Source organism: Aythya ferina (assembly GCF_964211825.1).
Source record: "Aythya ferina genome assembly, chromosome: 32".
NCBI classification, from domain to species: Eukaryota; Metazoa; Chordata; class Aves; order Anseriformes; family Anatidae; genus Aythya; species Aythya ferina.
The window spans coordinates 1,455,833-1,483,244 of NC_140329.1; the positions used below are offsets into that span (position 1 = coordinate 1,455,833).

Here is a 27,412-nt window from a genome sequence, read left to right on the forward strand (position 1 = left end):
CCCACTAAGCCATGTCCCTAAGTACTACATCCAACCTTTTCCTCTGCACAGCTTTCAGGCCAGTCTTCCCCAAGCCTGTAGCATTGCATGGGGTTGTTGTGGCCAAAGGGAAGGATGCAGCACTTACCCATGATGAACCTCATCCCACTGGCCTCTGCCCATCAATCCAACCTGCCCAGGTCTCTCTGCTTGGCCTTCCTACCCTCTGGCAGATTGACGCTTCCCTCCACCTTGGTGTCATCTGCAAACTTACTGGGGGTGCACTCAATTCCCTCATCCAAATCATCAATAAAATGTTAAAGAGGATAGGCCCCAACACCAACCCCTGGGGAACACCATGCATGTCTGGTCACCAGCTGGATTTCACTCCGTTCACCACTACTCTCTGGGCCTGGCCACCCAGCCAGTTTTTAACCCAGCAAAGCGTGTGCCTGTCCAAGCCATGGGCTGCTGGCTTCTCCAGGACAATACTGTCAGAGACCATGTCAAAGGCCTTGCTGAAGTCTGGGTAGACTATGTCAACAGGCTTTCCCTCATCCCCCAGACACGTCACTGGTCATAAAGGAGATGAAATTGGTCAGGCAGGACTTGCCTTTCTTGAACCCATGCTGACTGGGCCTGATCCCCTTGTGGTCCCGCAAATGTTGCATGATTGCATTCAAGATGACCTGTCCCATCACCTTTCCTGGCACCAAGGTCAGGCTGACAGCCCTGTAGTTCTCCGGGTCCATCTTATGACCTTTCTTAAAGATGGGCATCACATTTGCAAGTCTCTACTCACCTAGAACCTCTCTGGATGACCATGACCACTGATAAATGATGGAAAGTGTCTGATAGGTGACGGAAAGTGGCACAAGCTTCTGGAAAGCTTGGCAACAACCTTGAAAAAACAGCCAAGCCTTCAGACAGTGCACTGCAGAGATCCCATTTTATTTTGCAAATGCTATGTAAGAGTCAACTCCGACCTTCTCTTAGACACATATTTATAGATCCTCAAGAGCAACAGGGAGTGTCAATCCTCAGCAGAAGTAGGGTGAAAAAGAGACATTATTCTAAGAGCATAATAAATCAAATGATACCAAAGACAACAATAACAATATTGATAATGAAAGAAAGACCAGGCCTGCAGGGAGGTACCAAGTTAAGTCACTTCTGGAAAGAGGGGAAATTTGTCACTATTGAGAAACATCCATGAAACTACTTTCCTAATAGCCCACTTGAGCTCCTTATTCCTGATGCTGTAGATGAGGGGGTTCAACGTTGGAGGAACCACCGAGTACAGAACTGTCACCACCAGGTTTAGGGATGGAAAGGAGATGGAGGGGGGCTTCATGTAAGCAAAAAAGCAGGTGCTGATAAACAGCGAGACAACAAACAGGTGAGGGAGGCATGTGGAAAAGATTTTGTGCTGGCCCTGTTCGGAGGGCATCCTCAGCACAGCCCTGAAGATCTGCACATAGGAAAAAAGAATGAAAACAAAACAGCCAGATCCTAAGCAGACCCCAACCACAACTACCCAAAAACTCTTCAGGTAGGAGTGTGTGCAGGATATCTTCAGCATCTGGGGGATTTCACAGAAGAACTGGTCCACAGCATTGCCTTGGCAGAGGGGCAGAGAAAATGTATTGGCAGTGTGCAGCAGAGCATAGAGAAAGCCACTGCCCCAGGCAGCTGTTGCCATCTGGGCACAAGCTCTGCTGCCCAGGAGGCTCCCGTAGTGCAGGGGCTTGCAGATGGCAATGTAGCGGTCATAGGACATGACAGTGAGAAGAAAATATTCCGCTGAGACCAAAAAGACAAACAGAAAGACCTGGGCAACACACCCTGAGTAGGAGATGGCCCTGGTGTCCCAAAGAGAATTGGCCATGGCTTTGGGGACAGTGGTGGAGATGCAGCCCAGGTCGAGGAGGGCGAGGTTGAGGAGGAAGAAGTACATGGGGGTGTGGAGGCGGTGGTCGCAGGCTACGGCAGTGAGGACGAGGCTGTTGCCCAGCAGGGCAGCCAGGTAGATGCCCAGGAAGAGCGTGAAGTGCAGGAGCTGCAGCTCCCGGGTGTCTGCAAATGCCAGGAGGAGGAACTCGGTGATGGAGCTGCTGTTGGACATCTGATGCCTCTTGGCCTTGGGGCCTGTCCAAAGACAAAAGGACACATAGAACTTTGGCAGAGTTCTCTGAGCAAACCTCTGTCCTTTCAGCACCACTCTTCCTTTCTCACCTACCTCCACAAATATTCACTTTCTCAGCAGCATCTTCATTCTCCTTTCTGGCTGAAGCTCTGGTTTGTGCTGGCTGAGCACTGTTTGGAGCCACGACCTCTGCACATGATCTCTATTGGATTCAGCACTGCTGGGAAAGGCGGTGACCCATTCTGAAACTCGTAGTTTCATTCAGATGCAGTGTACCTGTAATACAGGGGGGTGTTCAACATTCTACAGCAGGATAACCCCAGGAAAACCCCTGCTGGATGATTATAAACCACAGTGACCTGAACAGAGCCAGATTATTTCCCAGCACTGGGCACTTCAGTGACCAGAGCCATTTTGGCTAGAACAGCTTGGGCACTCTGCTCCCAGGGATTCACCTCCAGTGCAGGACTCAGTATTCCGGTGTTTGAGCTCTATCTTTAAACCCACTACCCCGGAAGTCTGAGGGGAATAGCAAGGGCAAGATGGATGGGAGGGGAAACAGAAAAATGGCCCAGGGTTCCTAGTGAGGGATGCAGGAAATGGAGTGAAAGGTGGTTACTGGGGGGGGGGTTCTTTGTTCTGAGGGTCCTGCTACCAAGGGGACAACACAGCCTGAGATCCCATAGTTGTGGGGGCAGAGGCTTTGCTGGATGGCAGTCAAGGCAATGGAAAGCATGAGCAGTGCTGGGATGGCACTGAGGTGCCCAAATTTTCCTGCCATGGCGTTTCTGGGAGCAGCTCCCTGTCATTCCCTACCTGTGGTTCTGCTGCCTGCAGCTGTCCCTGCCTGCAGCTGGGTCTCTGTCCCCACGCCTCCTGCGTGCAGCTCACAGCTCCCATCCCACCCCATCAGAGCTGGGTGCTCAGCTCTGCCCTGCAGACACCTCCTGGCAGTAGGGCTTTGCCCAGCGGCAGCTCGCTGGGGGCACATCCTAGAGCCCAGGTCACACAGACCCTACTGACACTGCACGGGTGGTGGTGGAGCTTTCTATGGGCTGAGGGGCAGGACAGGGACTTAATGGGGTATCCTTATAAACCTCCTTATGAGGGCTCAGGAGTTTCTGAATCTTCTGGGAAATAACAGCCTCTACTTAGATTTCCAGTGAGCCAGAGAAGAGAAAACTGAAAGCAGAGTCTGAGGAAATCTGTGACTAAAGCACCTAACCCATGCCCTGACTCTCCTCTTACAAAGACCCCTTGGATACACCCTGGTTGTGCTGTGGAGCTGTGAGCAGGCTGCCCCAGGCAGCAGCCTCCCACCAGCAGCAGGACCCTGCCCTGACAGAGGGGCTCCTTCCACCCGCAGCTTCTCCCCGCAGCACCCTGGGCAGTGCCCCGGGCAGGCTGAGTGCTGAGCCTGGCAGGCGGCAGAGGCCCTGCCCCGCCACACAGCCCCTGGGGCACAGCAGGGACCCTGCTCTGCACCACAGCCCTGGACACCCTTGTCTGCACCCACGGCTTCTCCTGCCTCCAGGAACTGCGGCTGCATTTCCCTCCAGCCAGAGACTTACCGGGTGCAGGGCTGGAAAGTCTTCTCCTGCAGGGAGCTCTGGGCATGCTGCCACTTCTGCCTGCCTTTAAGCACTGTGTCTCTGCAGGCAGTGCCCCCAGGCCTGCTGCGCTGTGCACAGGAGCTGCTCCTGGGCAGAGCTGTCTCTCTGCAGTGCTGCCTGCTTGCCACGAGCTCCCCTTGGGCCCAGGAGCCCGGCCCAGCTCAGCAGCAGAGGCCCAGCCCAAGGCCTCTCTTGCTCTGCCCCCCACCAGGCTCCCTGCACATGGCCCTGGGTGTCAAGGGCTCACAGCTCCTGGAAGGCAGCAGTGTCTCTCCTGGGGAACACACTTGGAAGCAGACAAAGCAAACACTGACTGGCCCTCTCTAAACACTTTGCTGACTGATTCCTGAAGCAGGAATAGCCCTACCTGGTTGTGCAGGGCTACAGGACATGCCAAAGTTCCTCTCTGTATTTCAAATTATTCATCAGTGAAGTGGATGATGTGCACCCTCAGCAACTTCGTTGATGACACAAAGCTGGGAGGAGTAGCTGATATCCCAAAGGGCTGTGCTGCCATTCAGAGGGACCTCGGCAGGGTGGAGAGATGAGGCTGGGCACTGACCAGCAGGAGAGCAGCTCTGCAGAGAGAGATCTGGGAGTCCTGGGGGACAGTACACTGAGCATGAGCCAGCAATGTGCCCTTGTGGCCTAGAAGGTCAATGGGATCCTGGGTGCATTTGGAAAAGTGTTGCAGGCAGGCCAAGGGAGGTGATCCTCCCCCTCTACTCAGCCTGTACTGGTGCTTGGAGTTATTCCTCCCTAGGAAGGAGACACCACCTTTTCTTTGTGATGTCAAATGCATGAGAAGCCCAACAGGGTCAGAAAAGTGGCCATTTATTTGCAGAAGAAGCAATAGGGATGGATTCTCCAGAAATGATACTTGGTGCTTGACAGAGCGGCACACTGCCACAATCATGGTGACAACCTGGCAGCCTTGTGCCTGGGTATTCCTGTGAGATCAGCCAAATGGGATGAAGGCTTTGTTCCCTGTCCCTTCTGTTGTGAGAGGGGTTTTGCCTCTCAGCAAAGCATATTGCTGTTGCCTGGGCTCCTTCTGTGAGTGGCATCTGCCGTCGGGGCCCAGAGATGTGCAAAGTCTTGGTTCTCTTGCTTTCCAATATCCTCTGGCATTCAGTCAACGTTAAGCAACCCAAGGTCTTCACCACAGCTGGTCATCATGGAAAGGCGCTTCTGGGACTCCTTGAAACTGGCTTCAGTAATTCTACCATTGCTTATTTGAATCATGATTGCCTACATTATTTCGGACTCTTCTAGAGGTGAATTTGGAGTATGGGAATGCTTTATACAAACACAAAAGAGCTTTGACCTGTTAGCTTGTGCTCAGTGACTTTGGTCCTAGAGCATGGCAGGTTATTGAATCAAAGCCTGGAATATCCTAGAGCCACTCACACACTGGCCTATACTGACTTGGTTAGTGAAAATAGTCTGCTGGGGGACTTCAACTTTTGAGATGTCTGCTGGAAAGACAATACAGCAGAGAGGAAACAGTCTAGGAGGTCTCTGGAGTGGGTGGAAAATAACTTCCTGATGCAGCTGGTGAGTGAGGCAACCAGGGAAGGTGCCCTGCTGGACTTTTTGCTTGTGAACAGAGAAGGACTTGGGAGGGATGTGAAGGTTGGAAGGCAAATCTTGGGCATAGCAATCACAAATTAATAGAGCTTTTGAGTCGTGGAGAGGTAAGGAGCAGGGTTAGCAGTATTGCCTCCCTGTATTTCTGGAGTGTTGAATTTGGCTTGTTAAGGAGACTGATTGGCAGAGACCCTCGGGAGGCAGTCCAGAAGGGTAAAGGAGTCCAGGAAGGCTGGACACACTTCAAGAACAAAATCCTAAAGGCACAGGAAAAGGTCATCCACATGTGCTGAAAGATGAGCCAGCGGAGAAGATCGGCCTGGCTTAACAAAGAGCTTTGGCTAGAGCTGAGGAACAAAAAGAGAGTTTACGACCTTTGTAAGAAGGAGCAGGACATTCAGGAGGACTACAAAGATGTTGTGAGGTTGTGTGGGCAGAAAATTAGAAGGTTCAAAGCTCAGCTGGAACTCAGTCTGGCTACAGCCATAATGGAGAATAAAAAAATGTTTTTATAAATGCCTTAGCAAGAAAAGGAGGACTAAGGAGAATCTCCATCCTTAATTGTATGTGGGGGGAAACATAGTGACAAGAGATGAAAAGGCAGAGGTACTTAATGCCTTCTTTGCCTCAGTCCAGGAAGTAGGAAGTCCAGTTAAATCCAAATGGCAGCAGGTCACAAGTGGTGTCCCCCATGGCTCAGTACAGGGGCCAGCAGAAGTACAAGAGGAAATGGCCTCAAGTTGCACCAGGGGAGGTTTAGGCTGGATATTGGGGAGAATGTTTTCCCTGAAAGGGTTGTGATGCATTGGAACAGGCTGCCCAGGGATGTGGTGGAATGGTCATCCCTGGAGGTATCCCCAAGACATGTAGATGTGGTGCCTAGGGACGTGGTTTAGTGGTAGATGTGGCAGTGTAAGGTTAATGGACTTGATGATTTGTGAGGTCTTTTCCAATCTACATTGGTCTATGCTTCTATGCTTCTATGAGTCTAACAAAAGTCACAATCTTTGGAAGGCAGCAAGTGCATTCTTGGAACTCGAGACTCTGTGGCCTGGACAAGACCATTGTTTCTGCAAGGGATTCCTGTGTGCTGGCACCACAAATCCTGGAAGACTTGCCAGTGGATTGCTGGAGTTCACTACACTTGAAATGGCCATTGAAACCTGAAGATATTCGTGTTGGGTCACGTGTGATAAACTCAGGTGGAAAGACTCAAGAGCAGGTGACTTTGAGTGGCTGTGGCAGAGCTCAGCAGCTTGCGCCAGTCTGGGAATATGTTCCCTTCAATCTTGGGAAATTAAAAGGGATTAATATGACCGGACTCATCAGGTCCATCTGCACAGTAAAGGAAAGTAATAGTTACTGTGCTGTAGGTGCAGCAGGCAATAGGCCTTGGACTGAGCCTCAGCAGACCCAAGCAGATCTAATCCAGTTCATCCATGAACTAAGACAAACACTGTGAGCAGAGTGAAGGACACTTTGAGCAGAGGAGTTGGGCGACCGGCATGGTTTATCAAGAACCTGCTGCTTAAACTGAGGGAAAAGAGGGAAATGTACAGAAGCGGAAGCAGGGTTGTATAGCCTGGGAGGAATACAGGGGTGTCATCTGGAGGTGTAGAGATGGTGTCAGGAAAGCCAAGGTACAGATGGAGCTGAACTTGGGAAGGGACATGAAGAATAACAAGAAGGGGTTCTACGGATACCAGATACGGATACCATTTGGATAGCCAAATGAGAGTGTTCCCTCTCTGATAAACGAGATGGGAGAACTGGCTTCCTCAGACATGGAAAAAGCTCAGGTACTCAATAAGTGCTTTGCCTCAGTCTTCGCTCATGGTCAAGTTTCCTGTGTCTGTCAGGACCCTGAACCTTGAGGAGAGGGTGAGAGGAGCAGATTCTGTCCCACTGTGACAGTGGAACAAGTCCAGGACTGCCTAATGAAACTGGATGTGTACAAGTCCATGGGGCCAGAGGGTATACATCCCAGGGTGCTGAGAGAGATGGCTGATGTGGTTGCTGAGCCGCTCTCCATCATAATTTGAAAAATCATGGCTGTTGGGTGAAGCCCCCAGTGACTGGATAAAGGGAAACATGACTCCCATTTTTAAGAAAGGGAGAACAGAAGAGCTGGGGAACCACAGGCTGGTGATCCTCACCTCTGTGCCTGAGATAATCACGGAGCAGTCCCTTCTGGAACACATCTGAAGGCATGCATGAGATAAAGAGGTGGTTCAAAACAGCCAGCATGGCTTTACCAAAGGCAGATCTTGCCTAGCCAATCTGGTGGTCTTCTGTGATGGAGTGATGGCATCAGTGGACAAAGGAAGGGCTACGAATATAATCTACCTGGACTTGAGCAAAGCCTTTGATATGGTCCCTCACCACATTCGCCTCTCTAAATTGGAGAGGAATGGATTTGAAGGACGGAATGTTAGGTGGATCAAGAATTGGTTGGCTGGTCGAAGCCAAAGTGTTGTGGTCAATGGTTCTATGTCTGTGTGGAGGCTGGTCAGAAGTGGTGTCCCTCAGGGGTCAGTATTTGGACGGGTGCTCTTCAATATCCTTGTCAATGACATTGATGATGGAAAGGGAAAGTTCTTCTTTTTTTATCAAAAAGAAGAACTTGAGAGCAGCCCTGTGGAGAAGGACTTGGGGGTCCTGCTGGATGAGAAGCTGCACATGAGCCAGCAGCATGCGCTTGTTGCCTGGAAGGCCAACTGTGTCCTGGGCTGCGTTAAAAAGGAGTGGCCAGGAGGGAGAGGGAGGTGACTGTCCCCCTCTACTCTGTTATTGTGTGACCCCACCTGGAATACTGCGTACAGGCCTGAGGCCCCCAGCACAAGAAGGATGTGGAGCTCTTGGAACAGATCCAGAGGAGGGCCACTCAGATGATCAGAGGGCTGGAGCATCTCCCCTATGCAGAAAGGTTGAAGGAAGTGGTCTTGTTTAGCTTGGAGAAGAGAAGGATCTAAGACCTCATTGTAGCCTTCCAGTACTTGAAGGGAGTGTATAAACAGGAGGGGGAAATGCCTGTTCATATGTGTTGGCAGTGATAGAAAAGGGGGAATGGTTTTAAAGTAAGACAGGGGAGGTTTAGACTAGAAATTAGGAGATCTTTTTTCACTCAGAGGGTGGTGAGGCACTGGAGCATGTTGCCCAGAGAGGTTGTGGATGCCCCATAGGTCCTTTTCAACCCAGGACATTCCATGATTCTATGATTCTATGTCTTTCCTCCCAGAGACAGATCCCAAAGAGGCACCACCTCCCAGGGAAACCTGGTCCTGGATTGTCCCCCATAGCAAGGAGGCATGCCTGGAGAAGGCCTAGGGATAAGGGCATCCCTAGTGTCAGGACCCAGGACTCCTGGCTGCCACATTGTCCACTGAGCTCAGAGGGGCACTCAGGCAGGGCTCTCACAGCAGCCAACAGCCTTGTCCAGCCTCCCCCCAAAGGCCAGGACTTGCAGATTTGGACAGCTGACAGCTCTTGAGACACATCTTGGAAAGGGGGTCCTGACACCCTCACCTTTGGAGTAGAGCTTCAGGAGCACTGGGAACAGGGAAGTCAGGTTTGAGGCGATGGTCACCCTCCAGCAGCCCTCCATCTCGCTTGCTGCTGGCCCTCAGCTCAGGACAAGGGATGCCCACCCTGGCTCCTCAACCACAGCTCCTCTGCAAGGTGCCCCTGCTCCTTCGCCCGTCAGTAAGTGTCGAAGCGCTGGGGAGCACCCAAGCTCTGGGGTGCTCCCCAGCAGCTTGGGGACAGCGTTGGGGAGCACCCAAGCAGTGCCCAGCAGGGACCAGGCCTTGCAGGGAAGTGCCGGCACTGCTGCTGCTCCAGACACTATATCCCAGTGATGCAGGACATCCCCCTGTGACATCAGCACATGTCATTTGAAGGCCTGTGAGGTCAGCAGCAAGGACATGGCACAGCTCAAGAGAGATGAGAGATTTCCCTTGTTGTCCTGAAAAACAGCCATTTCCCTTCTGCCCAGTTCTTTTCGGGATAAGGAACAGATCAGGGACATCTCTAAATGGTGGCAAAGGCCATGGAGTAAAGGAAGTGGAGCCCTGGAGATACCACTACGGTCCCCTTATACCAACATGCTTCTGCTGTTGGGAGCCCTCCCACGATGGTTGGGTTTGAGGTTTGTCCTGGGGCTTGGATTTTTCAAAAGATGGGAGCAAAGGCACCTGGGATGGAACAGCCCCTCGGAGTGACTGAACTCTTCACTGCATAGAACTCACTTCTGAAAGAAGGATGGGTTTTACTGAGTGAATTGGAGTACATGCCAGGGCCTCAGCACCATCCCCCAGTCTGCCATGCAGAAGGCAGGAGTGGTACACAAGGGAAGGGCAGACGTTCATGTACTTTAACCATGTCATGATGAGAGAGAGGAGTAGGGCAGCGCTGCAGACAAAAAGGGGAGTGGGGAGAATGGTCTAGGATGGATGCCATGCTCTCCTGTAGGCTGCCACAGCCTCCCAATGGCCCACGGCTTTGGGCCTTCAGAGGAGGTGGAGACCACAGAAGAGGCTGAGGTGGAGGGGCAGCCTGCCCCTTGCAGCTGGACTGCCAGATCTGCCTGCAGGAGACCACTTGTGTCTTGGTGTCCACAATGGAGGAGGAACCCATCCTGATTTAGGATCTAAGCTCTCTCATTTCAGGAGACCTGTGGCATGCTGAAGGCAGGACTACAACCCCTGACTGTACTGGACACGGATGTACCTGGTCCCGTGTCAGCCGGACCATGTCAAGTGGGCTGCAGGGAAAGACAAGAGCAAGCCTTTGCAGCACTGGGTATAGGCATGTACCTGAAGCCTCATCTCTTTCCATGTGCTGAAAAGCAGCTGGACTACAACATGCCTTGTGCAGGAGGAGTGTCAAGAAACAGGTTTTCCTGTTTGCAAGTCCCAGATCCTGGTGAACGTCACCTAGGCTGGCCCATCTGGCAGCTGTGCACAGAAGCTGTCTCCAAGAACCCACAGAAAACATGGGTAATGTTTGCACCGAGCACCGTCACTGTCCTGTGACTCTGTGTTTAAAGGCTCCCACTGTGACATGGAGTCATTGAACACAACTTACTCCAATGGCTTCCATAAGACTTTGCCCACTTCTTCAGCCTGGCTGCAGACATATACCTCCTGCCATGCTGTCACCCTGACTGGCTTTTGTCCCTAAACCATAAGGGCTCCCCCAGTCCGCTTCCCAATCCATAGAAGAGATCCATGCATCCAGACAGATTCTTCACGTGGAGGGCAACCTCTCATTGATCATCCCCAATTGTCTCTTCTGAAGAATCTGCACCCATTCAGCACGATCATGCTGTCCCCCTGACTGTCTCTCCTCTGACCTTCTCCCAAAAGGGCTTCCACAGCCTGCTGCCAATTCCGTGGACAGGACAAAGGAAGGTGAATCTTATACAGATTTTATTAACTTTATTTTTATTTTAGGAGAAGTGATTCTGCTGTCAAGAAGTGTGTGTGCCAGGTGAGGGAGGGAAGCCTAGGGATTCCTTCAGGCTGTTTGCCAGCAGGTTCCCCTGCAGCCCCAGGGCCATGTGCAGGGAGCCTGGTGGGGGGCAGAGCAAGGGAGGCCTTGGGCTGGGCCTCTGCTGCTGAGCTGGGCCGGGCTCCTGGGACCAAGGGGAGCTCGTGGCAAGCGGGCAGCGCTGCAGAGAGACAGCTCTGCCCAGGAGCAGCTCCTCTGCACAGCGCAGCAGGGCTGGGGGCAATGCCTGCAGCTGTCACTGGGAGGGGAGAGAAGGGACAGTTGTTAAAGACTGTGTGGAGTGTTAGAAATCTGAGAGTATATAGAAAAGCAATGCTTGCAACCCTTAACACAGTAAGTCTGAGTGCATTGCAATGCACTGGAGTATCCTGGATGTGCCCTAGACCTGGATTGTTCCAGAGCAGATGAGGCTGTACGCAGAGCGTGTCTGTTTCTTGTAGAGAAGGACATGCTCCAGCACAGCGGTTCCCTGCCATACAGTCATTGTCCAGGCCCCAAGGGCTCCCCTGTCGTGGGCCAGCTGCATGCTGTGAAGCTGGGGGTGCAGGCAGGGGTGTCCACGGCTGTGGTGCAGAGCAGGGTCCCTGCTGTGCCCCAGGGGCTGTGTGGCGGGGCAGGGCCTCTGCCGCCTACCAGGCTCAGCACTCAGCCTGCCCGGGGAGCTGCCCAGGGTGCTGTGGGGAGAAGCTGCGGGTGGAAGGAGCCCCCCCGGCAGGGCAGGGTCCTGCTGCTGGCAGGAGGCTGCTGCCCGGGGCAGCCTGCTCACAGCTCCACATCAAATCAAGGAAATTTCAAAGGGAACTTCACTTTCATCTTTCCTGAGCCTCTGCTTTCAGTTTTCTCTTCTTTTGGCTCACTGGGAATAGAAATAGAATTTGTTATTTCCAAGAAGAGACTGAGACTTACTCGACATAAGAAGGAAGTTTACAAGGACCCCCAGCAAGTCCCTTTCCTGCCCCTCAGCCCATAGCAAGCTTCACCACCACAGGTGCAGTGTCAGCAGGGGCGCTGTGAGCTGGGCTCTAGGATCTGCACAGAGTCAGCTGCCCCTGGGCAGAGCCCTGCTGCCAGGAGGCGTCTGCAGGGCAGAGCTGAGCACCCAGTGGGTGGGATGGGGGCTGTGAGCTGCAGGCAGGAGGTGTGGGGACTGAGACCCAGCTGCAGGCAGGGACAGCTGCAGTCAGCAGAGCCATGGGCAGGGAATGGCAGGACAGTGCTAACAGAATAATGTGGCACCTCTCTGTCTGCCCTCTAGCCCACAGGATTCTGGATGTGACTCATAACCTCAGTAGCAGGACCTCACTCACAGCAGGCCCTTCTGAGTTCCTGTTTGTCCCTCACCTTGCCTCCCCTGGCATAAGCACTGTGCTATTCCTCTCTCTTCTTGGAGCTGCAGCTGCTGTTCTTGCTTTATGGCTTCCTGCAATTTGGGAGATGGGGCTTTCAGCTGCAGCTCAAGCACTGACCCTCTGGGTCCCACCACGCAGATGTGTCCATAGGAGGAAGGTGCCCAGAGTTCCCCTTCTAACCTGTGGAGCTCTGGGCATTGCGGTCTGTGGGGTACGGACAAAGCTGTATCTCATTCCGGGGACTTTCTGAGGCCACAATCATTGATCAGTTCAATGTGGGTAACTAGACTGAGCCCTAGAGGAGTCTGGCTGAGACCAGGGTAGATGGACAGACTGGCTATCCTCACTGCACTAAGGACATTAACTTTGCCTTCCAGGACTCACAAGAGCTCACCTGGTATTTCTTACAACTGCCAGGGTTTTCTACCCTCTAAAAATGCTCATGAGTGTGATGCAGATAGAACAAAGTAAATCACAAGTACATCAGTAAAGAGTGTTGAGAGTGGTAATGCTGTGAAGTCCAATACATCAGAGGTAGATTTAATCAGAGATCACTCCTGGTTTCTTTTCATGTAGAGCTGTAGGACAGGTCTGAATCCTCCAGCACACACAGCAGAGACCGCTGCTCCCAGGGCCACATTCCTCTAGCACCAACCAGACCTCAGGCAAGGGAGCAAAAGAAACGCCTCAGAAAGGGAAAAGTCACTGTAGGGGTGTTTGGACGGGAAGAGAATTAGGTTTTATCTCTTAATGATCACTGTCTTTTCTTCCTTGGGTATTCCCCTTTGTCCAGGAAGATCAGATGTCCAACAGCAGCTCCATCACCGAGTTCCTCCTCCTGGCATTTGCAGACACGCGGGAGCTGCAGCTCCTGCACTTCGCACTCTTCCTGGGCATCTACCTGGCTGCCCTCCTGGACAATGGCCTCATCCTCACCGCCGTAGCCTGCGACCACCGCCTCCACACCCCCATGTACTTCTTCCTCCTCAACCTTTCCGTGATTGACCTGGGCTGCATCACCACCACTGTCCCCAAAGCCATGGCCAATTCCCTCTGGGATACCAGGGACATCTCCTACACAGGTTGTGCTGCCCAGGTCTTTCTGTTTGTCTTCTTGATATCAGCAGAGTATTATCTTCTCACTGTCATGTCCTATGACCGCTACATTACCATCTGCAAGCCCCTGCACTACGGGACCCTTCTGAGCAGCAGAGCTTGTGCCCAGATGGCAGCAGCTGCCTGGGGCAGTGGGGTTCTCTATGCTTTGCTGCACACTGCCAATACATTTTCCCTGCCCCTCTGCCAAGGCAATACTGTGGACCAGTTCTTCTGTGAAATCCCCCAGATCCTCAAGCTCTCCTGCTCACACTCCTACCTCAGGGAAATTGGGCTTCTCACAGTTAGTTGTTTTCTGTTCTGGGGGTGTTTTGCTTTCATTCTTTTCTCCTATGTACAGATTTTCACGGCTGTGCTGAGGATGCCCTCTGAGCAGGGACGGCACAAACTCTTCTCCACATGCCTCCCTCACCTGGATGTGGTCTTTCTGTTTCTCAGCACGGCCATGTTTGCCTATCTGAAGCCCCCTTCCATCTCCTCCCCATCCCTGAACCTGGTGATGGCTTTCCTGTACTCGGTGATGCCCCCAGCAATGAACCCCCTCATCTACAGCATTAGGAACCAGGAGCTCAAGAATGCCATTAGGAAAGTGATGTCATGGATGTTTTTCAGGATATGCTGAGGAAACTCATTGTGCCTTTCCGCAGCTATAAACTGCTTCTTTCCTTCTTCAGATGAATTACAGTTTATGTAAAGACATGGAAAGCCTGTCTTAATTTCTGGAGGGATTTGTTTGGTTTTGTTTTTCTATTTCCCCATGTGATAATGTTTTCCACAAAGAAATGCTGTTCTTCATCCTGTTGTACTCAATTACCAACATGTAAGAGAATCATGAAAAGGACCCTAAAGGTCATGTAATTTCAGCCCCTCTGTTCTGGGCAGGGTTGCCAAGCACTAAAGCAGGCTGCGCAGAGCCGCATGCGGAGCCGCATCCAGCCTGATGGATATTTTGTGTGACCCTGAGGCTTTGCATAAATAAGGAGCCAGAGTCTTTGTGTATTTAAACAAAATAAATGAAACCAAAACAACTTCTTTGTCTGAGACCCACTCTCAGCTGATCAGGAAGTAATGGGAATAGCAAACACCTTTCTGGCTGCAGCAGCTCTGGGCAGGCTGCCCTGGCCCTGGGGCAGTAGGAGATGCTTGAGGACCTCCAGGGATGGCACGGAGGGGCGGCAAGCCTCTGAGGATCTCCTGCAGAAGAGAGCAGGGGGCACAGCAGGGGACATTGACCTCTGTACACTTATGCCATGGTTGTCCGCATCTGTGGGGCTGAGCCCTCTGTGCCTCAGGAGCTGCTGTGGCCTTCAGAGGGGCTGGGGCTGTGGTGGCAGTGCCCAGAGCCCTGCAGCAACTTACAGTGGGCACTGCAGTGGGGCTAGTGCCGCTGGACTGAGCAAAAGGCAGGGAGGTGAGCAGAGGGCAGGGAGGTCAAGAGCTGGCACTCAGGACCTGTGTCAGGGGAATGGCCAACTGCGCCGGTCTCTGTCCTGGCCCACAGCCCTGCAGACCTGGAGCAGGGCTGTTTGCAGAGGCCCCCATGGAATGTGGCTGGGTCAGGGCAGGGGCCGTGGGCTGGAGGAGGTTGCAAAGGCAGGAGGGCCATGGTGGGAAGGGACCATGAGGGTGCCATTGGGATTGTAATGGGGGAGTTCCTCCCAGCAGCCCTGAATGTGCACTGCCATGTGCGGTGCCCTGGCAGCATGGCTGTGGGACTCTGTGTGGGGCAGTGGGGCTGGGAAGCTGCAGGGACAAGGCTCTGAGAGGGGCCACAAAGGAGCTGGCAGGGGGTGACAGCAAGGACAGGCTCCAAAACAGGAATTTATGGTGGAGACGGAGATATGGTTTTAGCAAGGGCAGAGCTCACCTGGAAGTGGTGTTACCAAGAAAAGTCAAGAGCAAAGAGAAGAGCTTCTGCTGGAGCTAAGGCTCAGATTTCTCACCCAGCTCGCCCAGGGATCATCCTGAGCAAGGCAGCCACGAGCCCTGCCTGCCCTCCTGCCTGCCCCGCGCCGGCAGGTGGCTGTAGCAGAGGGGACCCCCAGCCAGCCCCTCGATGGGGCTCTGCCAGCCCCTCGCCCTCCCCTCTGCAGTGACATCATTGCTGCCCAGGGGGCTCTCTGATACGCGCGATGATGTCACAGTGCCTGGTGGCCAGCCCTTTTGAGGGCCAATCAGGCTGCTGCAGTGGCAGTGACCTCACTCCAGCCCCCTCTCCACGGCCTGCCTCTCCCCTCTCCCCTGTCTGGACCCCGGGGACAAAAGTCGGTGTTACGCAGCAGCTTTGCAGTGGTGGCCTCCGTGGTGGTTCTGCCAGGGAGGACATCTGCCCATGTGCCAAAAGGACCTACTACCACCAAGATGCATTTGGTGTTTCAAGCTGTCACTGGCAGAGGTCTTGCAAAGTCTTTCTGCAGTTGTGCCCAGGGACCTTCACTCCATTGGTCCTGGGCTGGGCCTTTCACTTCAGCTGAACCTCTGTCGGCCGTGGCACAAGCAAGATGCCTCTTACAGCTGTGCTCTGCATCCTCCTGCATCGGAGGGCACCACTCCGTGTCCTTCGCTCTGCTCACAGTGTTTCTCTTAGCTCACAGACGAACGAGATTTGATCTGCTTGAGTCTTCTGAGGCCCAATCCGAGGCCTATTGCCTGCTGCACCTATAGTGCAATAACTATTACTTTCCCTTACTACACTGATTGACCTGATGAGTCTGTTCATATTAATTGCTTTTAATTTCCCCAGTTGTAAGGGGACCTATTCCCAGACTGGGACAAGCTACTGAGCTCTGCCACAGCCACTCAAAGTCACCTGCTATTGAGTCTTTCAGCCTCAGGTTGTCACACGTGACTCAACACGAGTTTCTCAGGGTCTCAATGGCCATTTCAAGTGTAGTGAACTCCAGCAATCCACTGGCAAGTGTGCCAGGATGCATGGTGCATTTCCACAGGAATCCCTCACAGAACCTATGGTTTTATCTAGGCCACAGTCTCAAGTTCCCAGACTGCAGTGGCTGCCTTCCAATGATTGTGACTTATGTTAGACTCATAGAATCATAGAACCATAGTGCCATGTAGAGTGGGAAAGACCTCCCACATCATTTGGGTCAGGCCAAAGACGACAAGCTAACAAACTCTGACCTGTATACAGCTCTTCCTGATAAATTCGGCAGTGGCCCTGTGTTCCTTTTGTTTCCTCTTTAACTGTAACATCATCAGGAATAGTTCATCTTGGTACCATGGCACAAGCATACAGAGGTCAGTGTCCCCTGCTGTGTCCCGTTCTCCTCTGCAGCAGACCCTCAGAGGCCTTCAGCCCCTCCGTACCATTCCCGGGGGTCTTCAGGCATCTCCTGCCACCCCAGGGCCAGGGCAGCCTGCCCTGACATGCTGCAGAGAGGAAAAGGTTTACTATTCCTGTTTATTAATCCACTGAAAATAGGTCTCAGAGAAAGAAATTGCTACAGCCTCATTTATTTTGATTAAATACACAGAGAGCCTGGAGCTTTTTTTTCACTGAAACCATAGGTCACACAGACAAGGGAATACTCAGGTAGAAGGAAGTGAAGGGCTTTTCTGTGTAGGCAACATTACAAGGACACAAAGGAAAAACAACCAAATAAATCAACAAACACCAAACAGAAAGGCAAGAGTGCCTGTCGTGACATACGCTGGGAGTCATTTGCAGAAAAAGGCAGACAGTCTGTGGCCACAGATAAAAAACCCAATCAACAGTTTCCATATTGAATCCCTGAGATCCTGGTTCCTCATGCTGTAGATGAAGGGGTTCAATACTGGAGGCAGCACTGAATACAGAACGGCCACAACGAGGTTCAGGTTTGGGGAGGAGATGGAGGGGGGCTTCAGGTAGGCAAATATGACAGTGCTGAAAAAGAGTGAGACAACGGAGAGGTGAGGGAGGCACGTGGAAAAGGCTTTGTGCCGGCCCTGCTCAGAGGGGATCCTCAGCACTGCCCTGAAGATCTGCACATAGGAGAGCACAATGAAAACAAAGCATCCAAAACCCAAAAAGGAAGTGAACGCGAGAAGCCCAGCTTCCCTGAGGTAGGAGTCTGTGCAAGAGAGCTTGAGGACCTGGGGAATTTCACAGAAGAACTGGTCCACAGCATTGCCTTGGCAGAGGGGCAGGGAAAATGTATTGGCAGTGTGCAGCAAAGCATAGAGAACCCCACTGCCCCAGGCAGCTGCTGCCATCTGGGCACAAGCTCTGCTGCCCACGAGGCTCCCATAGTGCAGGGGCTTGCAGATGGCAATGTAGCGGTCATAGGACATGACAGTGAGAAGAAAATACTCTGCTGATATCAAGAAGATAAATGAAAAGACCTGTGCAACACATCCTTCATAGGAAATGGCCCTGGTATCCCAGAGGGAATTGGCCATGGCTTTGGGGAGAGTGGTGGAGATGCAGCCCAGGTCGAGGACGGCGAGGTTGAGGAGGAAGAAGTACATGGGGCTGTGAAGGCGGTGGTCGCAGGCTACGGCTGTGAGGATGAGGCCGTTGCCCAGGAGGGCAGCCAGGTAGATGCCCAGGAAGAGCGCAAAGTGCAGGAGCTGCAGCTCCTGTGTGTCTGCAAATGCCAGGAGGAGGAACTCGGTGATAGAGCTGCTGTTGGACATCTGAGACATCCTAGACAAAGGGATGATCCAAGGAAGGAAAGACAGTGTTAATTAGGAGACGGATCTGTGAGAAAAACTTAATCCATCTTTCACTGAAACCCCCTACAGTGACTTTCCCATTTCTGGGACTTTTCTCCTGCTCTTTTGCTTGAGCTTTGGATGGTGCTACAGTCAAGTGCCACTGGGAGTAGGGACACTGGTGTGCACTTTGGAGGAGTCACGACGGTCCTACAGGTCTAAACATAAAGAAATCAGGAGTGATCTCTGATTAAATGTACCTCTGATGTATGTGGACTTCCCAGCATTACCACTCTCAACACTCTTGACTGCCAAACGGCATTTGTGGTTTAATTTGTTCCAACTGCATGTGTGACACTCTTCTGAGTCTTTTGAGGGTAGAAAACCCTGGCATTTTTCCTACATTCCAGGTGAGATTTTGTGAATGTCCTTAGTGTAGTGAGGATAACCTGTCTGTCCATCTACCCTGGTCTCAGCCAGACTCCTCTAGGGCTCAGTCGAGTTGCCCACATTGAACTGCTCAATGATTGTGGTCTCCAGAATGTCTGGGAAAATGATTCAGCTTTTTCTTTCCCTCCAGACTGCATTGCCTCAAGCCCCAGAGTTTAGAAGGGGGTTTGGGAACCTGTCTCCTAAGGACAGATCTGCGTGGTGGGACCAAATAGGTCAGAGCTTGAGCTACAGCTGAAAGCCAGATCTGCAGGGAGCCATAAAGCAACAACAGCAACACTAGGTGTAGGAGCAGAGAGAAACAGCACAGGGCTTCTGCCAGGGGAGGCAAGGCCAGGGAGAGATTGACAAGAACTCAGGAGACTCTGCTCTGCTGGAGGTTCTGCTGCTGAGGTTATGAGTCACATCCTCAATCCTGTGAGCTAAGGGACAGACAGACAGGTGGCAGACTACTCAGTTAGCACTGTCCTACCACTCCCTGCCCATGGCTCTGCTGCCTGCAGCTGTCCCTGCCTGCAGCTGGGGCTCTGTCCCCACGCCACTTGCCTGCAGCTCACAGCCCCCATCCCACCTGCTGGGTACTCAGCTCTGCCCTGCAGACACCTCCTGGCAGCAGGGCTCTGCCCAGGGGCAGCTCACTGGGGGCACGTCCTAGAGCCCAGGTCACACAGACCCTGCTGACACTGCACCTGTGGTGGTGGAGCTTTCTATGGGCTGAGCGGAAGGAAAAGATCCTTGCAACCTCTCAGCCATCATAGAGTCTCAGGCACTTCTTGGAATTAACAGCATATATTTCTATTACAACTGAGGCAAGTAGAGAAGATTGAAAGTTCAGGAGGCTCAGGAAAGCTGAGACTGAGTCTGAAATCCCCTACAGTATCCTGGCTCTTGCAAAGACCCCTTAGATACACCCTGGTTGTGCTTTGGAGCTGTGAGCAGGCTGCCCCAGGTAACAGCCTCCCACCAGCAGCAGGACCCTGCCCTGCCAGGAGGGCTCCTTCCACCCGCAGTTTCTCCAAGGAGTGCCCTGGGCAGATCCCCAGGCAGGCTGTGTGCTGAGCCTGGCAGGCGGCAGAGGCCCTGCCCCGCCACACAGCCTCTGGGGCACAGCAGGGACCCTGCTCTGCACCACAGCCCTGGACACCCCTGCCTGCACCCCAGCTTCTCCTGCCTCCAGGAACTACGGCTGCATTGCCCTCCAGCCAGAGACTTACCAGGTGCAGGGCTGGGAAGTCTTCTCCCGCAGGGAGCTCTGGGCATCCTGCCACTTCTGCCTGCCTTTAAGCACTGTGTCTCCGCAGGCAGTGCCCCCAGGCCTGCTGCGCTGTGCAGAGGAGCTGCTCCTGGGCAGAGCTGTCTCTCTGCAGCACTGCCCGCTTGCCAGGAGCTCCCCTTGGGCCCAGGAGCCCGGCCCAGCTCAGCAGCAGAGGCCCAGCCCAAGGCCTCCCTTGCTCTGCCCCCCACCAGGCTCCCTGCACATGGCCCTTGGCTCCAGGGCTCACGGCTCCTGGAAGGCAGCAGGGTCCTTCCTGGGGAACACACTTGGAAGCAGACAAAGCAAACACTGACTGGCCCTCTCTAAAATGTGCTGATTGATTCCTGTAGCAGGAATTGCCGTCCCTCTGTGCAGGGCTACGGGACATGCCAAAGTTCCTCTCTGTTGTTCAACTTATTCATCAGTGAAGTGCATGATGTAACAGAGTGCACCTTCAGCAACTTTGCTGATGACACAAAGCTGGGAGGAGTGGCTGATACCCCAGAGGCCTGTGCTGCCATTCAGAGGGACCCTGACAGGCTGGAGTGATAGGCTGAGAGAAACCCCATGAAGTTCAACAAGGGCAAGTGCAGGGTCCTGTCTCCTTCCTAGGGAGGAATAACCCCCAGCACCAGTACAGGCTGGGAATGACCTGCTGGAGAGCAGCTCTGCAGAGAAGGACCTGGGAGTCCTGGGGGACATCAGGCTGAGCATGAGCCAGCAGTGTGCCTTTTGGCCAAGAAGGCCAATGGGATCCTGGGGTGCATTCAGAAAAGTGTTGCCAGCAGGCCAAGGGAGGTGATCCTCCCACTCTACTCAGCCCGTACTGATGCTTGGTGTTATTCCTTGCTAGGAAGGAGACACCACCTTTTCTTTTTGGTGTCAAATGCATGAGAATCCTGACAGGGTCAGAAAAGTGGCCATTTACTTGCAGAGTAAGTAATAGGGCTGAGTTCTCCTGAAGTGCTGCTTCTTGCTTAACAGAGTGGCACACTGCCACAGTCATGGTGACAGCCTGACAGCTTTGTGCCTGTGTAGTACTGTGAGATCAGCCAAATGGGATGAAGGCTTTCTTGCTCATCCCTTCCGTTGAGAGAGGGGTTTTACCTCTCGGCAGAAGCTATTGCTGCCACATGTCACCTGGGCAACCTCTGTGAGTGGCATGCAGCCCTGGGGCTCAAACTTATGCAAAGTCTTGGTTCTCTTGCTTTCCAATATCCACTGGCATTCATTCCAAGCCAAGCAACCCAAGGCCTTCAGCAGAGCTGGTCATCAGGAAAAAGCACTTCCAGGACTCCTTGCAACAGGCTGCAATAATTCTGCCATTGCTTATGTCAATCATGAGTGCCTGGAGTGTTTTGGACTCTTCTAGAGGTGAACTTGGAGTATGGGAATGCTCTATACAAACACAAAAGAGCTTTGATATTTTAGCTTGTGCTCAGTCACTTCTGTCCTAGAGCATGGTAGGTTATTGAATGAAAGCCTGGAATATCTGGAGTGCATCCTTGTCCTAAAGCCACTCACACACTGGCCTGAATTTGTTACTGAAAATGCAGTCTGGTGGGGGACTTCAGCTTTCCAGATGTCTGCTGGAAAGACAACACAGCAGAGAGGAAACAGTCTAAGAGGTCTCTGGAGTGGGTGGAAGATAACTTCCTGATGCAGCTGGTGAGTGACGTACGAGGAACGGCTGAGATCACTGGGCCTGTTCAGCCTGGAGAAGAGGAGGCTGAGGGGAGACCTCATCACAGTCTACAACTTCCTCGTAAGGGGGTGTCGAGAGGCAGGAGACCTTTTCTCCATTAACACTAGTGACAGGACCCGCGGGAACGGGGTTAAGCTGAGGCAGGGGAAATTTAGGCTGGACGTCAGGAGGGGGTTCTTCACAGAGAGGGTGGTTGCACACTGGAACAGGCTCCCCAGGGAAGTGGTCACTGCACCGAGCCTGTCTGAATTTAAGAAGAGATTGGACTGTGAACTTAGGCACATGGTCTGAACTTTTGGGTAGACCTGTGCGGTTTCAAGAGTTGGACTTGATGATCCTTAAGGGTCCCTTCCAACTCAGGATATTCTATGATTCTATGATTCTATGAAGTTTGTTAATCAAACCGGTGGGAAAGCTTGTGGGGGCTGTGACAACCCTGTATAGCTGGAAAGTTTCAAGCTGCCTATCCTGATAAGAACCTGTAATAAATTTTGGGGAAGCTTGTGGGGGCTGTTACAATCCTGTATAGCTGGAAATTTTCCAGCTGCTTATCCTGATAAGAACTTGTAAATTTTGGGGAAGCTTGTGGGGGCTGTGACAACCCTGTATAGCTGGAGAGTTTCCAGCTGACCATCCTGATAAGAACATATATAGTGTTTGCTCAGCAAGATTGCAGCGCAGAGGAAGACTACGGCCTTCATCCTCATGACCACCAGGAATCACAGAATCACACAGAATTTTCTAGGTTAGAAGAGACCTCAAGATCATCGAGTCCAACCTCTGACCTAACGCTAACAGTCCCCACTAAACCATTTCCCTAAGCTCTACATCTAAACGTCTTTTGAAGACTTCCAGGGATGGTGACTCCACCACTTCCCTGGGCAGCCTGTTCCAATGCCTCACAACCCTTTCAGTAAAGAAGCTCTTCCTAACATCTAACCTAAAACTCCCCTGGCTCAACTTAAGCCCATTCCCCCTCGTCCTGTCACCAGGCACGTGGGAGAACAGGCCAACCCCCACCTCGCTACAGCCTCCCTTGAGGTACCCATAGAGAGCGATAAGGTCGCCCCTGAGCCTCCTCTTCTCCAGGCTGAACAAGCCCAGCTCCCTCAGCCGCTCCTCGTAGGACTTGTTCTCCAGGCCCCTCACCAGCTTCGTCGCCCTTCTCTGAACCCGCTCAAGCATCTCCATGTCCTTCTTGTAGCGAGGGGCCCAAAACTGAACACAGTACTCGAGGTGCGGCCTCACCAGAGCTGAGTACAGGGGGACGATCACCTCCCTAGCCCTGCTGGTCACACCATTCCTGATACAAGCCAGGATGCCGTTGGCCTTCTTGGAAACCTGAGCACACTGCTGGCTCATATTCAGCTGACTATCCACCATCACTCCCAGGTCCTTCTCTGCCTGGCAGCTCTCCAACCATTCCTCTCCCAGTCTGTAGCTCTGCTTGGGGTTATTGCGCCCCAGGTGCAGGACCCGGCACTTGGCCTTGTTGAACTTCATGCAGTTGACCTCAGCCCATCGGTGCAGCCTATCCAGATCCTCCTGCAGAGCCTTCCTACCCTCAAGCAGATCGACACACGCACCTAACTTGGTGTCATCTGCGAACTTACTGAGGGTGCACTCGATGCCCTCGTCCAGATCATTGATGAAGATATTAAAGAGGACCGGCCCCAGCACCGAGCCCTGGGGGACGCCACTAGTGACTGGCCTCCAACTGGACTTGGCTCCATTCACCACGACTCTTTGGGCCTGGCTATCCAGCCAGTTTCTAACCCAACGAAGCGTGCGCCAGTCCAAGCCAAGAGCAGCCAGTTTCTTGAGGAGAATGCTGTGGGAGACGTTGTCAAAAGCCTTGCTGAAGTCAAGGTAGACCACATCCACAGCCTTTCCCTCGTCCACCCAGCGTGTCACTTTGTCATAGAAGGAGATCAGGTTCGTCAGGCATGACCTGCCTTTCATAAAGCCATGCTGACTGGGCCTGATCGCCTGCTTCCCCTGCAAGTGCTGCATGATGACTCTCAGGAGGATCTGCTCCATGAGCTTTCCTGGCACTGAGGTCAAACTGACAGGCCTGTAGTTTCCCGGGTCTGCCCTCCGGCCCTTCTTGTAGATGGGTGTCACGTTTGCTAGCCGCCAGTCGATTGGGACCTCCCCCGATAGCCAAGACTGCTGATAAATGATGGATAGTGGCTTGGCCAGCTCCTCTGCCAGTTCCCTCAGTACCCTTGGGTGGATCCCATCCGGCCCCATCGACTTGTGCACATCTAAGTGCCGTAGCAGGTCACCAACCAGTTCTTCATGGATAGTGAGGGCCACATCCTGCTCCCCATCCCCTTCCACCAGCTCAGGGTACTGGGTATACAGAGAACAACCGGTATTGCCGCTAAAGACTGAGGCAAAGAAGGCATTGAGCACCTCCGCCTTTTCCTCATCTCTTGTAACTAAGTTTCCCCCTGCATCCAGTAAAGGATGGAGATTCTCCTTAGTCCTCCTTTTTGTGTTGATGTATTTATAGAAACGTTTTTTGTTATCTTTAACGGCAGTAGCCAGATTGAGCTCCAGATGAGCTTTGGCCTTCCTAATTTTGTCCCTGCACAGCCTCGCTACTTCTTTAAAGTCCTCCTTAGTGGCCTGCCCACTTTTCTCACGCTTATAAACCCTCTTTTTCCTCCTAAGATCAAGCCACAATTCTCTGTTGAGCCAGGCCGGTCTTCTTCCCCGCCAGCTCGTCTTTGGGCACGTGGGGACAGACCGTTCCTGCGCCATTAAGACTTCCCTCTTGAAGAGTGCCCAGCCTTCCTGGACTCCTCTGCCCTTCAGAACCGCCTCCCAAGGGACTCCACCAACCAGTGTCCTGAGCAGCTCAAAGTCAGCCCTCCGAAATTCCAATACAGCGGTTTTACTGGTCCCCTTCCTGGCCTCGCCAAGAATAGTGAACTCCACCATTGCGTGGTCACTCTGCCCAAGACAGCTCCCGACAATCACGTCCTCCACCAGTCCTTCTCTGTTTGTGAAGAGAAGGTCTAGCGGGGCACCACCCCTGGTAGGTTCACTAACCAGCTGCATCAGGAAGCTATCTTCCACGCTCTCCAGAAACCTCCTAGACTGCTTTCTCAGGGCTGTGTTGTGCTTCCAGGATATGTCAGGGAAGTTGAAGTCCCCCATGAGTACAAGAGCTGACGATTTTGCAACCTCTGTCAGCTGCCTGTAGAATTCCTCATCCATCTCCTCATCCTGGTTCGGCGGTTGTCGTGGTTTAACCCGGCTGGCAGCTAAACACCACGCAGCCGTTCGCTCACCCTCCCCCCTCCCTCTCTGGGACGCGGGAGAGAAATGGAAAGTGAAGCTCGTGAGTTGAGATGAAGACAGTTTAATAAGACAGGAAAATAATAATAATAATAATAATAATAATAATAATAATAATAATAATAATAATAATAATACAATGATGATAATAGTACTACTACTAATAATATGTACAAACAAGTGATGCACAATGCAATTGCTCACCACCCGCTGACCGATGCCCAGCTTAACCCCGAGCAGTCCGGCCCCCTCCCCCCGGCTAGCCACCCCTATATATTGTTTAGCATGACGTCAGATGGTATGGAATACCCCTTTGGCTAGTTTGGGTCACCTGTCCTGGGTCTGTCCCCTCCCAGCTCTTACTGCACCCCCCCAGCCTGCCCGTTGGCAGGACAGAGCAAAGGCTGAGATGTCCTTGGCTTAGTATAAGCACTGCTCTGCAACAATTAAAGCATCGGGGTGTTATCAGCACTCTTCTCATTCTAAGCCAAAACACAGCATTCCACCAGCTACTAGGAAGAAAATTAATTCTGTGCTAACTGAAACCAGGACAGCGGTCTATAGCAGACCCCGACCAGGACACTAGCCTTGTTGTCCCTGCCGATCCTAACCCAAAGGGACTCGACCTTGTCATTCCCAACCTCGAGTTCTACAACCTCGAAAGACTCTCTAATATAGAGAGCCACACCACCACCCCTTCTATGCTGCCTGTCCCTTCTATAGAGCTTATAGCCAGGCATTGCAGCACTCCAGTCATGAGACTGGTCCCACCACGTCTCCGTGATGGCAACCAAGTTGTAGCCTGCCTGCCGCACGATGGCTTCCAGCTCCTCCTGTTTGTTACCCATGCTGCGTGCATTGGTGTAGATGCACTTCAGCTGGGCCATTGCCTTATCCTCCGGCCTTGCCGTTGTTCCCCCTGGCACAGCCCCAACAATCCTAGCCTCAGCCCCATCCCCCTTCCTACCTAGTTTAAAGCCCTCTCAATGAGCCCTGCCAGCTCCTGGCCCAGGATCCTTTTTCCCCTAAAAGATAGGGACCCGTCTGCGGCCATCAGGCCAGGTGCTGAGTAAAGTGCCCCATGATCAAAAAACCCAAGATTTCTGCGTTGGCACCAGCCCCGGAGCCACGTGTTTAACAGGTGGGCTTTCCGTGTCCTCTCTGAAGCCCTCCCTGCCACCGTAGGGATGGATGAAAACACCACCTGCACTCCCGCTCCATCCACTAACCGACCCAGTCCCCTAAAGTCTCTTTTGATAGCCTTGAGGCTTCTCTCTTTGATGTTGTCACTGTCCGCCTGGACTATCAAAAGAGGATAATAGTCAGAGGGGCGTACCAGGTTGGGAAGCTTCCTGGCAATGTCCCTGACCCTGGCCCCAGGGAGACAGCAGACTTCCCTACGGGTAGGGTCAGGCCGACAAATAGGGCCCTCTGTTCCCCTAAGAATCGAGTCTCCAACAACAATAACCCTCCTGTCTTTCTTGGTGGAGGCAGTCCTGAGGCACGGAGTTGACCTCCTCACCCCAGGCATCCTCCTGGGAACATTTGCTACCTCTTCCTCACACACCGGCCTCTCAATCTCTAGGGCCTCAAACCTGTTGCGTAAGGGCACCTGGGAATGCGGGGCCGGAAGGGGAGGGCATCGCCTGCGATGTCGAGCAGGGACCTGTTTCCATTCCTCCTCAGCTCCCAGATCCCCTCCCTCTGCCCGATGGGGACAGGGCAGGGGGTCCACCCCCATTAGAGGAGTCTCACCTCGGTACCTCCCCTTGAGGCCCTGCAGGGAGTTACTCCAGAAGTCTATCTCTCGCTCACACTCCCTGATGGCCCTCAACCTCTCCACCTCCTCCTTGAGCTCCGCCACCATGTGGACCAGATCATCCACCTGCTCGCACCTCACGCACGCAGTTTCTCTGCCTCCCGCCGATGGCAGCAACAGATTCAGACACTCCTTGCATCCGGTGACCTGAACTGCTGCATTTTTTAACGGGTAGTCGGTCTGCGTGTGTACCGACTTTCTGGAGAGCGCGCCGTGCCTGGTGGCGACCATTATCACCTAGTTACGGCTGTTGTTAAGGAGGTGTTGTTTGTGTGTAGGGGGAGCGCTCTACCCTTCCTGCGCGTCCTGCCTGCGTGAACTGCCGTGCAAAATGCCGCGCCACTCCCTTCTGACGCGAAGAGCTGAAGAGCTTCTTTAGCTAGAGCTGAGGAAGAAAAAGGGTTTATGACCTTTGGAAGAAGGATCAGGACACTCAGGAGGATTAACTACAAAGATGTTGTGAGGTTGTGCAGGGAGAAAATTAGAAGGGTTAAAGACCAACTGGAACTCAGTCTGGCTACTGCCATAAACGAGAAATAAAAAAGTTTTTTAAAATGCCTTAGCAAAAAAAGCAGGACTTAGATGAATCTCCATCCTTAATTGTATGTGGGGGGAAACACAGTTGAGAAGAGATGATGAAAAGGCAGAGGTGCTTAATGCCTTCTTTGCCTCAGTCTTTAGTAGGAAGTCCAGTTGTTCTCTAGGTGTCCAGCCCCGTGAGCTTGTAGATAGGGGTGAGGAGCAGAATGAAGCCCTCCTAATCCAAGAGGAACTGTTTAGTGACCTGCTACTCCATTTTGACATACACAATGGGGCCAGATGGGATCCACCCAAGGGTATTGAAGGAGCTAGCAGAAGTACCAAGCCACTTTCCAACATTTTTCAGCAGGTCTGTCTACCAGGGGAGGTCCCAGTCA

General features: G+C 52.7%; 4 protein-coding genes across 6 annotated transcripts in view; 2 read left to right on the forward strand and 2 right to left on the reverse strand.

Annotated features, from left to right (window-relative positions):
* The window catches only part of LOC311425637 (olfactory receptor 14A16-like), a gene marked incomplete at both ends in the record, with an annotated part of 210,404 nt that overhangs the window by 105,432 nt on the left and 77,560 nt on the right, over positions 1-27,412 (forward strand). The gene's annotated exons all lie outside the window — the stretch shown is intronic.
* On the reverse strand, positions 910-19,766 carry LOC311425569 (olfactory receptor 14C36-like). Of its 3 annotated transcripts, none has more exons than XM_084501509.1 (3): positions 19,622-19,766; positions 2,235-2,401; positions 910-2,155 (listed from the first exon to the last, which is right to left on the reverse strand). In XM_084501509.1, exon 3 carries the CDS (start codon positions 2,102-2,104, stop codon positions 1,142-1,144), a length of 963 nt encoding a protein of 320 aa, XP_084357635.1. In that variant the 5' UTR covers positions 2,105-2,155; positions 2,235-2,401; positions 19,622-19,766; the 3' UTR covers positions 910-1,141. The 3 variants fall into 3 exon arrangements, with proteins under 3 accessions (XP_084357635.1, XP_084357637.1, XP_084357636.1); XM_084501511.1 differs by having other exon boundaries at positions 910-2,127; positions 2,219-2,401; positions 19,622-19,724; XM_084501510.1 differs by lacking the exon at positions 19,622-19,766 and adding an exon at positions 3,697-3,834.
* On the forward strand, positions 12,991-13,926 carry LOC311425613 (olfactory receptor 14C36-like; the record flags this gene model as incomplete). The annotated part of the gene is made up of 1 exon (XM_084501554.1): positions 12,991-13,926. One exon carries the CDS (start codon positions 12,991-12,993, stop codon positions 13,924-13,926), a length of 936 nt encoding a protein of 311 aa, XP_084357680.1.
* LOC311425614 (olfactory receptor 14C36-like) lies at positions 16,980-17,939 on the reverse strand (the record flags this gene model as incomplete). Its single annotated transcript, XM_084501555.1, has 1 exon — positions 16,980-17,939. The coding sequence occupies one exon, from the start codon at positions 17,937-17,939 to the stop codon at positions 16,980-16,982; it is 960 nt and encodes a 319-aa protein (XP_084357681.1).